This window comes from Canis aureus, chromosome 35 (genome assembly GCF_053574225.1).
Source record: "Canis aureus isolate CA01 chromosome 35, VMU_Caureus_v.1.0, whole genome shotgun sequence".
Classification (NCBI taxonomy): domain Eukaryota; kingdom Metazoa; phylum Chordata; class Mammalia; order Carnivora; family Canidae; genus Canis; species Canis aureus.
Window position 1 is genome coordinate 26,513,123 of NC_135645.1, and position 17,278 is coordinate 26,530,400.

The 17,278-nt window shown below is 39.5% G+C and overlaps 1 protein-coding gene across 1 annotated transcript in view; it reads right to left on the bottom strand.

Annotated features, from left to right (window-relative positions):
- The window catches only part of CRYBG3 (crystallin beta-gamma domain containing 3), a 101,747-nt gene that overhangs the window by 56,725 nt on the left and 27,744 nt on the right, over positions 1 to 17,278 (bottom strand). The window contains exons 3-4 of the mRNA XM_077884557.1: positions 13,845 to 14,275; positions 1,160 to 7,355 (exon numbers count right to left, since the gene is read on the bottom strand). Coding sequence (XP_077740683.1) covers positions 1,160 to 7,355; positions 13,845 to 14,275 — 6,627 coding nt within the window. The remainder of the gene's footprint in view (positions 1 to 1,159; positions 7,356 to 13,844; positions 14,276 to 17,278) is intronic.

A 17,278-nucleotide genomic window follows, 5' to 3' on the forward strand; every position in this document is an offset into this window, starting at 1 on the left:
ATTGTTTGTGCTCTCCAAAGAAGCTTATAGCTACGAAGGGGGAAACAAGAGAGATCACACTCACATGACTCTTCTAAGTGAAGGACTAAGTTAAACTACAGGTAAAACACAAAGAAAATGCCAAGTTATGGCCACCAAGGGAAATGACACCATCATAGAGGTCAGGTGATGATGGCACAGGGAGGTGCCCAAAGGCTTGTCCGAGCAAATGATATGGAAAACACCTTGAAAAACAGGATTTCAATAAGTAAAACAATGTGGCAGGCTGGGGTCAGGGTATAGAGGAAAAAGACTTTCATGGTGAGAACATATTGAGGAAGTAGTAGTCGTAGGAAACACAGGGTATATGACCAGAGTAAGAGGAGACAAGGCTGGGCAAACAGGACTCGGGGATGCTGTACTGCAGTGAACATGTTCCACTTGACTTGGCAGGGGATGGGGAATCATAAAGAAACATTTCTCCAAATCTCACTCTTTCTTTGATGGTAATTCAAGTATATAACTATGGGTATTCAAGGTGGAGATACAGGTCTTGGGAATCCTTGAGGAAATTTCATGATCTTGGGAATGTCAGAAAGGAAAAGTTGCATGTTAAATGAATATTCTATAAAGTTAGACATTTTAATACTTATGAGGCAAAGAACACACCTCACTGAATTTCAAGGCATTTTCCAGCTATAATGTTTTCAGCTTTTTCCTTGAATTAGGCTGTTCATTGCCCTGCTTTGTATGAACAATATGAGCAACTATAGTGAGAGGATACTGTCAGGTGATCACTTAAAATAGTTTAAAATATTATGAAATATTTTACTGAGACACATAGGCTCAATGGAAAATAAATTCCCCATTGACAGTATCTGCAGAAATTTAGAATGCTGTCACTTAATTTAGCTTGAGAACCAAGTATCAGCTAAAAACTTAGAAACAAACTGCTTCTCCCTTAGGCCTTTTAAATTCTGACTAGGCAATTGTTTTTTCAATTTAAGTCTAGTTAAAATACAGGAGTTACAATACACCTCAGTTAAAGGATAAAGTAACTTCTCATATATTTTTAAAATAATCTTTACATAACCTCAAAACACCTATTTTCTTAATCAGCTTTCAGATCATTTCATGACCCAAAGCAGCACCTCACTAGTCAGTAATCAAAATAACTTACCTCTGTGAACGGGCTTAATCTGCCTGAGATGTCCTGAGCACGGAAATATTTTGACACCGGTTCCTGAAAAATCCCACCAAATCGGGCTCCTTTTTCTGAGGAATGGGTTTTGGAAGTCTGCAAATACTGATGATAAGCACTCTTTAAAGAAGAATGCAGTTTAGAAGTAAGGTCAGATTTCTGTAGAAATGAAGCCTTTTCTGGCCACAGACCAACTTGCAGGTTGGAGGTAGTAGGTTCACTTGACATTACATATGAATTCTTAGACATTCCAGTCCTCTCCTGGTCATCATCAGGGTAAAATGTGATGGAAGGGTCTGGCTGCTTGAAGGTTTCCCTCCTCCTAGCCCTCAGGCTTCCTTTATGTAACAGTTCCTCCTCCTCCTCGTCTTCCTCCTCGTCTTCTTCTCCCCCCTGTCTGTCTTCGTCAAAATTCATCCTTAAACGCTCTGATACTGACTGGAGAAGGGATAACACGGAAGAGGGCTGGCTTGCACTCTCTCTTGACTTTGTGGAGCCATGGTGACCAGGCGAGACCTCACTGGACAGAATGTCTTCCTGAGAGCTGTCATCCTCATAAATGGGAGACAAAGCTAAGGGATAAATTTTGTACTTTTTGGCCTCCACTGATAGGAACGATTCTGAACTATCGCTATCAAATGTCTCAGCTAATTTGGCATCCTTTTCAAAGTGATGGACAAGGTCAGTTCTGCTCTCAGACCTCTCGCATGCGAGAACAGGCATGCTGTCAGCAGAGGTATCTGGAAACAAGAGAGTGTGTGTTCTCCTTACATCCGCGGTAGTGTATCTGTCCTCATCTTGAAGGGGTTCTTCATATAGTATAGTAAAGGAAGAATTTTCTTGTTCATCCTGAGAAATGAAGGCTAAGCTAGAGTCTTCTTTTTCATCGCTGTAATTATCATCTTGTATTTGGCTAGCCACTGCAGTAACAGACGTTCTCCTGGGTGGCTTCCCCCCTACGGTACCCCCAGGTTGGACATCCGGCATTGCTAAAGCTGGGTAGCCTTCATAGTCCTTACTCAAGGTCGGTGATTCATATCCCCTGAAATAGGAGGCAAGTCTGTTGTCACATGTTATCAAGCCTTCCTTTCCTTCAGGGGGATCTTTCTCCATTTCTCCAACACCCTCTCCACCAGGCTCTTGGGTTTTTTTTTCAGCCTTATATATGGGAGGCATGGCTTCTGCTTGTGTAACAGGTAATTCCAGATCTGCTCCACATGTTTTCTGAATGCTTACCACTGTGGATGACACTCTGTGTTTCTTGATAGCCTCATCAGAGTCTTCTGGAGATCTTCTTTCTACTTCTCTTGGGGAGGGCACGGACACAATCATTCCGATCATCTCTTTAGCCTCTCTCTTACGTGATTTTCCCATTTCTGAGGAGTCAGGGACTGCCACCTTGTATGCTTCCTCCACTTCTACCATTTCAGTTTTCCTAGTACCCTCTCTGGCATCCTCTGGGTATGGTATTTCCAACACAGGTCTTACAGTCTTCCCAGTGATGTCCTCAACATCTTCTTTATAGATATTTACCACTTCTAACATAATGGGCATAACCTCGGTTTGGTCCAGGTCCCCTTCAGCATCCCTTACGTAAGTATCTTCCATTTCTGACTCGACAGGTATCACCTCAGTCTCCTCAAGATCTCCTTCAGCATCCTCTGGGTAAATATCTTCCATTTCTAATGTGGTAGGCATCACTTCAGTCTTTTCAGTAATCCCCTCAAAGTCTTTCTGGTAGACATCTTCCATTTCTGACATGACCGCTGTCATCCCAGTCCTGCCGACATCACCTTCAGCATGCTTTTGGTAAATATTTTCCATTTCTAATGTGGGAGGTATCATTTCGGTCTTCCCAGTAATTACCTCAGCATCTCTTTGGTAGAAATTTTTCACTTCTGAAATAACCGGTAGCATATCGGTTTTGCCAAGCTCTCCTTCAGTATCCCTCATTTTATAAGCTTTTTTCATTTCTAAGATGGCAGGTAGTCTCTCTGTTTTTTCAATACACCTCTCAGCATCTACTTGGTATACTTCTCCCACTTTAAGAATGTCAGCTGTTGGCTCAGTTTTTGCGATATTCAATTCGGCCTCCTTTTGATGTGCTCTTCCCATTTCTGACCTAGGAGGGACTGCCTCATATTTCATAATATTCAATTCAGCATCCTTTTTGTTTGTTCTTCCCAGTTCTAACACGGAAGGCCTAAGCTCCATTTTCCCCACATTTACTTCAGTATCTTTTTGGTGTACATTTCCTACTTCTGATGTTGTAAGGAGTGTGCTTTTATTACTCTGTCCTGGCAAGCTTTTTTCAGATATACGCACAAGACTATCAGAAAAACTGCTTTTGGATGTCCCAGGTACATGGAGGTCATCACTTAAAAATGGAGGCCACTTGAAATTTAATATAAGGGTTCTTGTGTCCTCTGACCCAGTTTTGTGATTATCCACATGCTCTATTTCCACTTTCTCTTTGGAGTCCTCTTTTAGAAATAAATGTGTTTCTACATTATCTAACCCTTTATGTGTGTCTTTGGCTAATAAAACAGCATCTGATTCCTGCAGACTTATACTATCAGACTGTCCAGCTCCATTTCCAGAAAATGGGGATTTCTGGTAGAGAACAATTTCTCTTCCTTTAATCGACTCTGTGTCATTAACTAAGTTACTTACAGAGAAGAATCTACCTAATACTTTATTTTCACTTATTTCACATGTGCTTTGATTTACTGCCTGTTCAGATACCAAGAACTCCCTCAATGTATCATGTGGCCTAACACTATCACTGGTCAGAATTTCTGAAGTATTAGCCTGAAGTTCAGAATCCCAGGTATCCTCAGTATCTTCAAAAGCATCATTCGTCAAATTTTCTTGGGCTAAATAAATGACCTCATTGACTAACTCCCTAGCTTGATCTTCTAACAAACAAGATAAACTCATTCTATCAGAATCAGAAAGGAAGCTCTTCTCACCAGCTGTAGGTGACACACAGACCTTTTCTTCCCCTCGGACAGCTGACCTGTTTTCCATGCCCTGCTCTTCGAAATGCTCTGTCAGTTGGATCCCTGTCAGTGTCACTTCTGGTGGGTTTTTCTCAGGGACGTCTTCCTTCAGAGTACCTGGATTCATTATGTCATCTATGGCTATATGCTCCTGGCAGGGAGCAACTATGTTTTTGGATTTTAATTCTTCCCTGACGGAGTTAAAAATTTCACTAGTCAATGTATCAGCCTTTTTCAGTAAAGCACTTTTGAGGTCCAAAAGTTGGTCATGTGCTCTCCTCCTTGCTTCTATGTGCTCAGCAGATGCTTCAGAACACTGCTGGCTTGAGCTGTTAACTGACGTCGGAGCCCCAGCAACTGCTCCAGTCTCTGCTTCCATGGGATTGTAACTTTGGGCAGCAGTTGGGAAACCAAGAGATACCATCCCAGTAGGATTCCCAAAATGTTCCTGAAATGGGGTCACTTCTGACCCTGTTGGGATAGATGTTTCCAATTCCAAATAAGAGCACTTAGGGTACAGCAAGTTAGTTAAAGAGGCACCTTCACGAGTGGCATCTCTGGTAACTTTTACAGAATTCAAATTATTTTGGGGATTTTGCAAATTTAAAACCACGTTAGCTTTTTCAGAGTTACTGGAAGAAGACATGCTGTCAATACCCCCACTTAGGAAAGGAGCATTCTCTTTCTTTCTATGAGATAAGGCTTTCTTTTCTGATTTTAGCATAGGAAAATTGTGAAATTGTGAATCCTCAGATGCAAAAGCATTGTTTTCTAAACTTTTCTTATCAGAATCCAGAAAAGGTGAATTTACTTTTGTGCTGTCAGTTTCTTGGAATTGTGCGGGAGCACTAGTTAAGCTGAGTTTTGCCATTTCTGAGAAACCAGAAATCTTTCTAGTCCCACAAATATCTGAGGGTTGATGAATTACACAGGCATTGGCTTCATAATTCTGTGACATTTGCCCAGTGACTTTTTCATTATGAACAGAAGGTAAAGTCTCAGATATATTACTTTCGGGAAAGGCAGGAAGATAAACTAAGGCTTCTGCCTCTGTTTTCTGAATACCTTGATATTTGGAGGCAGGAGGAGAACCTTCAGTTTGACAATTCTCTTTAAGGCCAGAAGTTGAGTATTTCTCTCTTATCTCCTTATGATCTAACGACTGAAAACTTTTGTCCTGTTCAATCTCTTGGGAAGTTAATTCTGATAAAATAAGATTTCCTGGCACATCTGTAACTTCAAATGGAGAATAAATTTTATTCTGAGAAATGTCTCTAGGCTCTGTTTGGGAAACAGCTATCTTGGAAAGGGATATAGTTTTTCTTCCTCCAGAATGCAACTCAGCAGGAACACTGTTCTGACCATCACCTTTCACTTTTGATAAAATTTTGGCAGTGCCAGGTATGGTTTTCAAATAAAGAGAATCTGACTTCTCTATAGTGCCCTTACTTGCTCTAGTGCTTGAAAGCATGAGTTCTGCTTTAGTAGGGTCTTGAGATGAAATGGAACTGTAGTCCTCAGACAGCCTTTCAGACTCCAATCTCAAATCCATTCCAGTTACACGAATGTCTCTGGCTTTAAGGTCTAGTGGAACCTGGCTTTTTTCGCCTTCAGGAAGAAGCTGCTTGGAGTCAAGAATTGCAGATGCGTGCTCAAGATGAAGGCAAGCAGGAGGATTCTTCCAATCTGTTGCCTCAATGTGATTTGCCACATTTTCTTCTTGACACTTACTAGGCTGACTGGAAATACCAACAATGTTGACATCTCCAGGTTCTGTGGGCACAGAGGAACATGCATCCTTTAAAACAGGAATATCTAACTTGTTTGGCATACCAACTCTGGAAACAAAGGTAGGGGATGAAATACTGAAATCTGATTTTTTAAAGTCAGGGATAAGAGATGTTCTGACATCAGGTGATGCTTTGGCTTGAAGACTCTCAGAGTCAAGAAGAGATTCTGAAATATGATTTTTGTTAGGTTCAAAATTCAGTTCAGGTGCTATTTTATTTTCTAAGCATGCTACAATGGCAGATTCACTGATGTGTTTTACAGAGACAGAGTTGTTTTGATTTATTCTAACCACGGGAGGCATTTTGCCACGTGGCCTAAAATCAGGCTTTTTGGCTTCTGTTACAAACAACTGGTCAGTATCTTTGGGTAATGGCTCAATTCTCTCTTCCGGAGCTTTTATGAGACTTGAAGTTGTGGGTTCGCCAACCAAGGTGCTTTCTGTTTCTTGTTTGATTTTTCTAGGAGCCAAATTTTTCTGTGAGTCTTGGGAAAACAATCTACATCCTTCATTTACAGGTTCTGTGTCTGTCACAGCATGTCTCTGAAGAGCAGGGATGCTGGTGTGACTGGCAGCCTGCTTTGCTGAGTTATCTGCGGTTTGCTTGTCAGAACATTTACTCTCTGGCAACTGCGGATCTTCAAGCCTAATTGATTCATTTGGACTCGGCAAATCTGTACTTCCCCATGTGGTTGTGTTGCTCCCATTAGATTTATTACAAGAGAAGTCAGAAACAGCAGGGCTCATAGGCTCAACATGTTCTTCGCTCTGCACCAAGGTCTCATCACTCATCACTGAGCTGACTTCCTTTATTGTAGTTTCTGTCGTAGTTATCCCTTGAAAATCCAGACTGCAAAGAACTTTGCCACTGTTACTTCCTGTAAATGATGCCAAACATACCAAATTTCTGTCAGCCTGAGAAACTGGTGCACAACTTAAATGATGCTGTGAGTCAGATTCCCTAACAGTGGAGATGGAGTTAGTCACAGAAGAAGGGGATGACCTACTTCTCACAGGTCCCCCAGGATCATTTTTATTTAAAACTTCCTTAGAAGAAGCAGTATTGGGCAATTCTGGGTTGTTGGTCAGATGGCTTTCTATGTTAAGTTTTATTTTGCTACAGTCAGTGGCTTCTAATACGTCTTTGAGCACATGCCCTTTCATAGATATATCTGTGCTAGCTGATGGCAATGACGATATCATCCTAGCCTCTGTCTCGCTTCCAGAACCAACATGGATACTAGAGTCAGAACTTTCATTTTCTCTGTCCGAGGGATTCACAGTTTCCAATGCAGTCTGGTGCTTCAAATATTTCTTAATTTGTCTGGGGCCTCGATATGTTGCATATGTTACTGAAGGCTTCTCTGGTTTACCATCTAGTTGTCTGTAAAAAGAAACAGTACAGTAGTATCATGAAATATAGTTACTAACACTTAGTAGCAATCCTAGATTGTGGTAAAGTATATCTTTCAAATTACTCCCACTTTTACTATATATTAATTGAATAAGGAAATCCTAAAATGTTTTAGTTGAACTTGTATTTTAAAAAATAATAAAAGATTTGACAAGTAGCATGTGAATGTCAAGACGGCATGAACGTTTGAGCTCCTCAGAACCTTGCCCTCTTACCTGATTATGTACATCTCTCTCACTGTGGTTAATGGAGAGAATGTGGGCTGACAAGTCCAAGGCTTGAGTTTTAGTTATAATCTCAAAGGAGTGCTGGCTGGAAGGAACCATACTGCCTTTATGGCTCATACTGGCAAGTCCATGGATACATCATTGATTTTTCCAACATATCAGAGCATCATAGTAAGTTTCTTTTCCTTTAGTCTTACACGTGAATTTAAGCAGCCCCTTTGAGCACAAAGGGGGAGAACTTTTAAAACCGGTAAGATGGGGGATCCCTGGGTGGCGCAGCAGTTTAGCGCCTGCCTTTGGCCCAGGGCGCGATCCTGGAGACCCGGGATCGAATCCCACATCGGGCTCCCGGTGCATGGAGCCTGCTTCTCCCTCTGCCTGTGTGTCTCTGCCTCTCTCTCTCTCTCTGTGACTATCATAAATAAAAAAAAAAAAACAAAAAAAAACAAAAAAAAACAGTAAGATGTCAAGCCCACATCAAGCACTCACTATATATTAGTTAATTCAATGACAGAATTGCCTTAAAAATCTCTCATGTTAAGGTCTTCAAATATTCAATTAGTGTAGTAAGTATTACACTGCTTGGGTAAGTATAGGAATCAAAAGGGACTTCTAGAAAAAGTTCTCTACTTCTTCTGTGCCCCAGCACAAAGTTCCTCAGGTCTCCACATCCAAATTCCTTTGAAGAATCTATCTCTGGGAGTTCTCATGCTATCTGATGCTGCCTACTAGCCCTTTACATGTACCATTCTCTCCCCCTTCAATTCCGGCCCCAGAGAGAAACTCCAGCACCTTCTAAGACTCAGTTCACAAGCTATCTCCAGAGCAAACCTATCCCAAGGCCCCTTTCCTGCTAACAAAGAACCCTGAGCACAGCATTTGCCATGTTAAATTATAAAGATCTAGGCACTTATCTTCCCTGCTCACCTGGTGGCTATTTGAAGGAAGGCAGGGTTTCTTAATCATCATTTTTAAATGTTCCCCACAAAATTTGGCAAATGGTACATGTTTAGCAACTTTTTGTGAATTAATGATTAAATAAAGCAATGATAGTAAATGCTTAGTGTGTAATTTATTCCAGACTGCCTTTCTCACAGACAATAGAAAAATATTTTAAATTCTAAACTAGTTTCATTTTAGGGTCTTGAAGCTATAGATGGAGAAAAATTTGATGTTCTAATTCCTTCAGGTTAAACATATAATTAACAAAACATTATAGAGTCCACACGAATAATTAAGAAATCCAGTTACTGGTATCCCAGTATCTAAAATAATACATTTTCTTCCCAAGGTTAAAGTAGCAACATTAAGAACACTAGACTTGTCTATATGATAAAAGAGAAAGTAAATCTCCTTTGAGACAATGTCATATTTTCAGCAACTATGTCCTTTACATATTTCGTGAACTTTAGCTGAAATAAAGTATTTCAATCTATGTAATTGCTGACCTCTCAACTCTTACCACCCCACAACTGTAAAGCCTTGTATTGGTTACATGTATGTTTCTACTGTCCATTATAAAACACCTGAAGAAGTACAGAGAAAGGCCTTACGAAAGTGGTTTTTGGCTCCAGCAGGAGTGTCAGGCTAGATCAAGGACTATTATGAAACAAACTCCAAAGTGAAAGGTAAATGTCTATGAAATCATGCACAGAGAGAAAAATCCATATAGGTAAACTAATGTTATTGGTGAAACCTGATATCAAAATATGTTATTTATTCAAAAAACAGAAGAGCCTTCAGAGCAACATATGAAGATCCAGAAGTCTGAATAAATGACTAGAAATTTTACTGTTTGGTTGGTTTGTCTTTCAAAGCTTTAATGTTTTATATTTAAAACCAACTTTCAACAGGCTCAAAAGATCGATAAAATAATTCTGAAGAAATGGCTACACAAAGAAATACACATTATGTCCACAGATATAGGAAATGAGATAGGAATCAGAATTTTATTCAAGTATAGTAAATCCAGTTCTCTTACTACAGACTCCATCCTAAAGAGACCTCAAGACATTTTATCCTGCATCAGTCCAATAATGCACCTTTTGATCTAAAAGGTCTTCTACTAAAATAAATCATACAGAAAAACCCATTAAATTTCAACTCCCTCTAATAATGCCTTTTGGTAGTTTTAGAGTCCTTTTGGAGGTGAGGGGAATAATTTTCCTTTTTTTTTCTTTCTGGGTACTTTCAACTAAAATGATTAAACTGATTTATACAAACTAGTTTAGATTTCTAAATGATCTCCTACAGCACCTGGATGGAAATGTTATATACTTGTAACAAAATATGCATTGTTTGTACTGAACAGCTATATTATCATGTTTAAAGTAAAGAACATCAAAGTTTCAAGCTTAGCTTCATGTACTATAATTATTTCTGTTAGGTCCTGATGAGCTACACTCCCTCTTTTTAAAAGATTAGTCATGCCAATGTCATCTATTTTCTACATCATTCTGCCCCAGGATGCAGTCGAGTCTCCATAATTGAGTAGTATTAAGAATATAAAACTATCCTTTAATTGCTAATTTTTCCCTAGTAAATACAGTAGAAATGTCAAAAACATGTAACTTTAAAAATAAACTGAAGATGGAAAATTAAAAAGATTTTTCATAAGCTGCATAGAGAAAAGGGAGTATTAATTTCACATATTATGTAAATTGTATATGGGAGCTACAGTTCACCCTATATAACCTCTATAACCAAAGGTATGTGATTCTAACAGTAAGAACAAAGTGAAACTGGTTCTCTACTCCTCCCCCTTTGATAGACAGCACATCTTCTTGTGCAGTCCAGCTTCATCTCTGAGACACGATGATAAAGGTCATGTCTCAAATGGACTGGTGTCTGATCTCCAGGGCTGCTTTTAACTCTGGCAAAGTGGATATCATTGCCACCAATGACCCCTTCACTAACCTCAACTGTATGGTTTACATATTCCAGTATGATTCCACCCATGTCAAACTCCATGGCACAGTTGAAGCTGAGAATGGGAAACCTGTCATCAATCCATCTCTCAGGAGCAAGATCCTGCCAATATCAAATGGAGTGATGCTGGTGCTGAATATGTTGTGGAGTCCACTAGCATCTTCACTACCATGGAGAAGGCTGAAATGCTCTTGAAGGGTAGAGCCAAGAGGGTCATCATCTCTGTGCCTTCTGCTCATTGCATGTTTGTGATGAGTATGAACTCTGAGAAGTATAACTCCCCGCTCAAGACGGTCAGCAACACTTCCTATACCACTAGCTGCTTCTCTGGCCATTGTCCTCCATGACAACTTTGGCTTTGTGGAGGGACTCATGATCACAGTCCATGCCATCAATCCCACCCAGAAGACCGCGATGGCCCTTCTGTGAAGCTGTGGTGTTTTGGCCAAAGGGCAGCCCAGAACATCATCTCTGCCTCTACCAGTGTTGCCAAGGTTGTGGGTAAGGTCATCTCTGAGCCTAATGGGAAGCTCACCAGCATATCATTCCATGTCCTCACCCTCAACATGTCAGTTGTTGATCTGACCTGATAGCTGGTGAAAACTGCCAGATACGAGGACATCAAGAAGGTAGTGAAGCAGATAGTAGAGGGTTGTCTCCTGAAACTTTAATAATAACCCCCACTCTTTCATCTTTGATCCTGGAACTGACCTCAAATACCATTTTGTCAAGCTCATTTCCTGGTTATAACAATGAATTTAGCTATAGAAACCGAGTGGTGGACCTTATTGTCCACATAGCCTATGAGTAACAGCCCTCTGGACTATCAGCTCTAGTAAAAGCACAAGACAGAAGCCATCACCTAATGGGGAGTTCTTGCCCCACTTTATTCCCAACATACAGAGATTGTTCCAACCTAGATATCGATGTTTCCATTCCAGGCCTCCAAAAGAACAGGAGGGGTTTAGCAAGCCCTACTTTGTCACAATGCATCAATAAAGAACATTGTACCCAGACAAAAAAATAGGGAGGGGGAGAATAAAGTAATATACCTATACATTTCAAATATTTAGGTAGATATATGTACATATTGGATATCTGAAAAGGTTTTATGCATTTTAGCCCAGCCTACCTATCATGTGAAGATTAAGCCTTCAGATACTACACATGGCTGTACTTTTTTCTGTATATATTTGATATACTGATGTTTCAAAGGTCAACCAAAGACATGTCATTCTTCAAAGAAAAACTAAATAACAGCCTAGAAATACAGCCTTAGAGCAAAATATCTACCTCATTTTTAGGAAAGTACGATTATCTACCTTTTCAGCATTAAGATATATTTCCTTTCAAATTACATAATCTTCTCTCACAATAGGGAAAGCTTTTAACTTTTCCATGTAAAGTACAAATCCAGCAATTTTTAAATTTTTATTTTATTAATTTATTTTCTCAGGGGGAGAGGGAGAGGAAAAGAGAGAATTTTAGGCAGACCTCAGTAAACACCTTTGTATATCATTAGACATAACCTACAAGCTTTTTAAGGTTTTTGAATACATATTGCTCTAAGATAGGACCTCCACTCCTAGCATTGTATAGGGGGCATCAGCTCTATTACTCTGAGTAATACAGAACAGCATTTACTATTTACTATTGTTGTTATCAATTTAACTGGAGAAAGGTTATTCCATTTTAGTTTGACTTTCCTTGATTGCCAGTTATAATAAGCCTTTTTTCCACTTATGTATTAGCAGTTTATATTAGTTGCTGTTTTTATTAAGTGTCTAAAATGCTTATATCAGTTAAAGCATTTTCTGACATTTTTTGTATCTAACTTTCTCACTTGCCCATATAACATATCATTGTTTACTTTGACATAGGGAGTTTGAAAATTAGAAGTAATCCAATCTAGTGATCTCTTTCCTAACACTTTCCATTGCTATCATGCTTAGAAAGCACTTTCTCACTAACATAAAATAATTCCTATTTAGCTACTTTTAGTTTTGTATTTAAAAAAAAAACATTTGTTATTCTATTTGGTTTTAATATAACAAGTTAAGGATCTAGCTTTTATTTTTTTCTCCAATTTCCTAAAGTCCTCCTTTCTATAATATGGGGGTGGGGGGAGTATGTAAAAATGCCATCACATTCAAGGGTTCAAATCACATATATACCAAAGTCTACCTCAGGACAATCCATTCTTTCCACTTAAGTGTTTAGTAAATATTATATCAGTATGACACTATTTCAAATTTGCAGCTTTATCAGTATGCTGACATCTGGTAGGGCAAGCCCTACCACATCAGTCTTGATGGGCAAACTCAAATCTGGGTCTCAGTTTCTGACAACTGCTAAGTGGGGTCTGTATCTACTTCTGGAGCTTGCTATGAGGAGGAATTAGCTCAAATATGCACATGAAGACACTCTGAAACTATAAAGAACTACACAGCTCTATGCTATCATCTACATCTGACTCTATAATTATTCATGACCTCTTCAAATAATACAATTCACAGGCAGAAATTAAATTAAAATCAATAAAATAGATCCTTATTAGTTATGAATGAATACTTCTGTGTTACACAAAATGGCTAATGGATTAAACATTGTCACATACATTTTCTGGGTAGAAAATAAGTCCTAGCCCATTTGAGTAAAAGAAAAGCAAGTTGGTGCCTGTTTGTTAGCCAAGGAAAGAAAAAAAGAGATGGTGAAATAATCTTCACACCTGCGCAAGATTTCAGTTTCTCAAAGCTGTGGAAATGGATCACAAGGCCAGTTTTACAAGTAGAGTCAATTTAACTTCTTAACCCCTTTAATTTCATTCCACAAAGAAAAAATATTAATAGAATGTGAATACAAACCTTAAAACCATTTTTGTTCCCCAAGTGCAGATTCTGAACTCACCGCCTGCCCTAATACAGGAAGAACTCAGACAACAGAGAACACTCTCATTCAAGGAAGTCTTAAATTACAAATAAATCTTATACTATAACAAAGTTGGCACCTAAAAGGTATCAGTACTGACCCTTAAAATATCTCAAAAGGCCCTAGATTATATATATGATCCACTGAATCATATATATATATATATATATATATATATATATATATATAGTCCACATAGCCTATGAGTAACAGCCCTCTGGACTATATATATATATTTTTTTTTTTTTTTTTTTACCTAGTAGCAAGGACAATACAGAATGCTTTTTCTAATCCTCTTCATTAATAAGAGCAGAACTAAGGCTTAAGAGCTAGATCCAAAAGCTCACTCTTTTGGCTAAGTAAACTGTAAACTTACTTTAGTAAATCACTGGTTTCCTGTTCACTGTCTTGTGTTGTATCCAAAGAAAAGGCATCTGAGGGTTCAGCTGAGTTGGACTCTGGTTCTTCTGTTGCAAGCACCTGGGTTTCCACGGAGCCATGGAGAATCTCCCTTTCCCTTCTGACCCCTTCCTCAGGATGGTCACTGGGATTCTGTGAATCTTTCTCGGTTTTGTCATGGTCATCTTTGAAAGAAGATTGCTTGGCATCACTAAGAGATGATTTTCCTGAGATATTGAATAAGTTACCAAGAAACTGAAAAAAGCTTTCTTTTGGCTGTCTATCATTTTCTCCTATTTTGCTATCGGAGGTGGAACGGGAAAGGTCATTTGGCTTTTTCAAATCTTCCTGCGTGGGAAGAGTGATCAGCTTCTCAGCATGGTTCCTTTTGTCCTCAGTTTGGGGAATCTGAAATAAAAATAGAGAATAACAAACATTATCATTTAAAAAAATAACACAGACTAAGAACCTGTTCTACGACACACTTTGCACCAGATGCCAGGGATACATCTGTGACTGACTGAGGGTTTTGGACTCCTCAGCCGCTTACGTTCAGTGAAGGACATAGTCAGCACAACTTAAAGCCACAGAGTACACATCACGTAGGGAGAAGTACGGCACCTGTGCCAAGTCAGAACAGGAGTAACCGGTCCAGGTTTGGTGGCAGTGACAGCACGGGAGGTAGTTCAGAGGAGGATTCCTAGAAGTGCCCCTGGAAGGAGACCTAACCCATGACTATGTGACGCTTGTACACCCACTCCTTCTCCGAGCTCTCTTCCCTCCTCCTCCCCTGCTCTGTTTAGTGATGTGTCAGCTTCTAAGAAGTTAAAGATGAACGAAGGTGAGGGTACAAAATGAGAAGAGTACCAGCAGCCCTGGCAATTCCTGCAGATGTTAAAAACACTTGCACGGGCGTGTTTTACCTGCTCATAATGAGGCTACTGGTAAAGCAAACTCAGTCACGTGTACTCTGGGAGGAAAAGACTGAGCTGCGGGATCCGAGCACTTGCTGCCATTCCCTGTCACACTTCCCTGATGCTTCGTTAGCTTGACGCCCGTGTGCCCACCCAGCCTGCCTGCTCAACACACCTGCTCACCCACTTGCAGAAGGAATGCCTGCTGCACAGTGTCTGTCAGAGGTCATGCTCACTGGTCCTTATAAAAGGAAAGCTCCAGTGTGACTCAGAAAAATCAGGACAGCAAGGGAGAACCACCTCGGGTGCTGTCAGTTCACAGGCTGACGTTCTATAAGAGGCTGACCCTCCAGCAGCCAGGAGCATCATACTCTTAATGTTGTTTACCTCGTTCCACATTTTGATCCAAATTCAAAATCATTTAATGAAGTATGTTCCACTAGCCACTAATACAATTAAGCGTAGGAAAGCCTGAGAACAGGTGCAGAACCTATTAGCCCGGGAAATTAATTTCAAGCAAACAACACTTTAAGCTTGTTGCCACCTTTGGAGGCAGAGGGCATTTTTGAGGAAACACACAGCATTTTCCTATGTGTCAGGAGCTTCATAAAACGTGTGAGTCTCTACATTTAGATCATCACCAACCTTCAAGGCCAAAGTCTCATCTTTCACTGGTTTCAACTGCAACTTGCTCCCACTCGTCCTCACCTCATCCCTCCAACCTTGCGCTCATTATGGGAGAATGTGCGATAAATCAGCTGTGTCCTCTCCTCATATAAAGGGCTGCTCACTTTGGCAACAGAAATGCTAGTTGACATTTTGAAAATGCTTATGTGTATGAAGATACACATTTGTTGTCCTTTGACTATGCATTAATTTGTTTCAATTATCACCCACAATATTTCTCCCTGAGTCAAAATGAACTAAGACTATAACATGAACAGAACAGTGATTTTTTTTTTTTTAATTTATGATAGTCACATACAGATAGAGAGAGAGAGGCAGAGACACAGGCAGAGGGAGAAGCAGGCTCCATGCACTGGGAGCCCGACGTGGGATTCGATCCCGGGTCTCCAGGATCGCGCCCTGGGCCAAAGGCAGGCACCAAACCACTGCGCCACCCAGGGATCCCATGATTTTTTTTTTCTAATAGAATAACTGGTCTTCCTGGGTAGCTATCTAAAGGAAGTAAACTCCAGGCTATTCATTAGAATATCATAAATATTCTTAAAATGGTTCAGAGATTCACAAGAGTCATAAAATTGGGTCAATGGTTTAAAAAAAGGTGAGGGAAATTAACAACTTAATTAACAGAGATAACACTTGTTGACACTGATAAAAATCTCAAGATGATTTCTGTCAAAATACTATTTCACTGCCTCAACTATCAATTATTTTTTACTTGACAGTTCCTTCCAAAATACAATAAACTGATTTCTAAACAAAAAAAGATATTTTCTCAACAAGTAAAAAAACACTTCATGTTTTTATTTTATAAAAAGATTTTATTTATGTATTTATTTGAGAGAAAGGGGAGTGAGCAAGCAGGGAAGGAGCAGAGGAAGACAAGCAGGGCTCAGTCTCACAACCCTGAGATCATGACTAGAGCCGAAATCAAGAGTTAGAGGCTTAACCGACTAAGCCACCAAGGTGTCCCTACATTTAACCTTTTTAGAATTATACATATGATTTTTTTAAAAATCACTTGTTTTTCCTTCCCCTCAATTTTCAGTTTCTTTGCTATTCTAGAATCTCTGTATCTTTAGCTTACTGAAGAGCGTTCTTTTGTCCTTAGATCACTGCTTAATTTTTCCCTAATAATCTTGTGAGACATTTGTATCAGTGAAATACCCTCAACAAGAAAAAAAAAAAAAAAAAAAAAAAAGCATCTAAATCCAGGAACAAAAACTAACAGAAAAGAACACTGCTAGTTGAAGTAAACACAATAAATTCTGTATTTATATAATTAAAATTTTAAGTCTGATCTAAAACAGCTGCTCTTTCCCCTCAGCCTAAACAACAATAAAAGTCAGCCTGCCACAAGCGAGGGCCAATGCTGCCTGCCAGCAGGACTGCCTGCCAATGTTCCAATGAGTAGAATGAAAGCAGTCAGGACTCAAGCAAACAAAACATCAATTCCAGTTGCTCTCAAAGATGTTGGTATTCTACATATAACAACAAAGGCTACTGATGAAGGCATATGTAACTGGGGAATTTGAAATTTTTTCCCTTCTCACTCAATTTGCTATAAGGTAATGCCCTCAGGTCAATTCCATCCATTTATCTACACTTTGCTATGTGTCTACTCAGGGACACCGATTAGTAAGACACAGTTTCAGCTTCAAGGAGCTTACTTACAGTCTAGCAAAATACTCATGGCTGTATCACTCCGTGGAGCCTTAGAAGTGAATCCACTGCACAGAGGAGCTAACACTTGAGCTTGCTCCTGAAGGGTGAGAAGAGCATCCTAGACACACAGTGTAATACATGCAAAAAC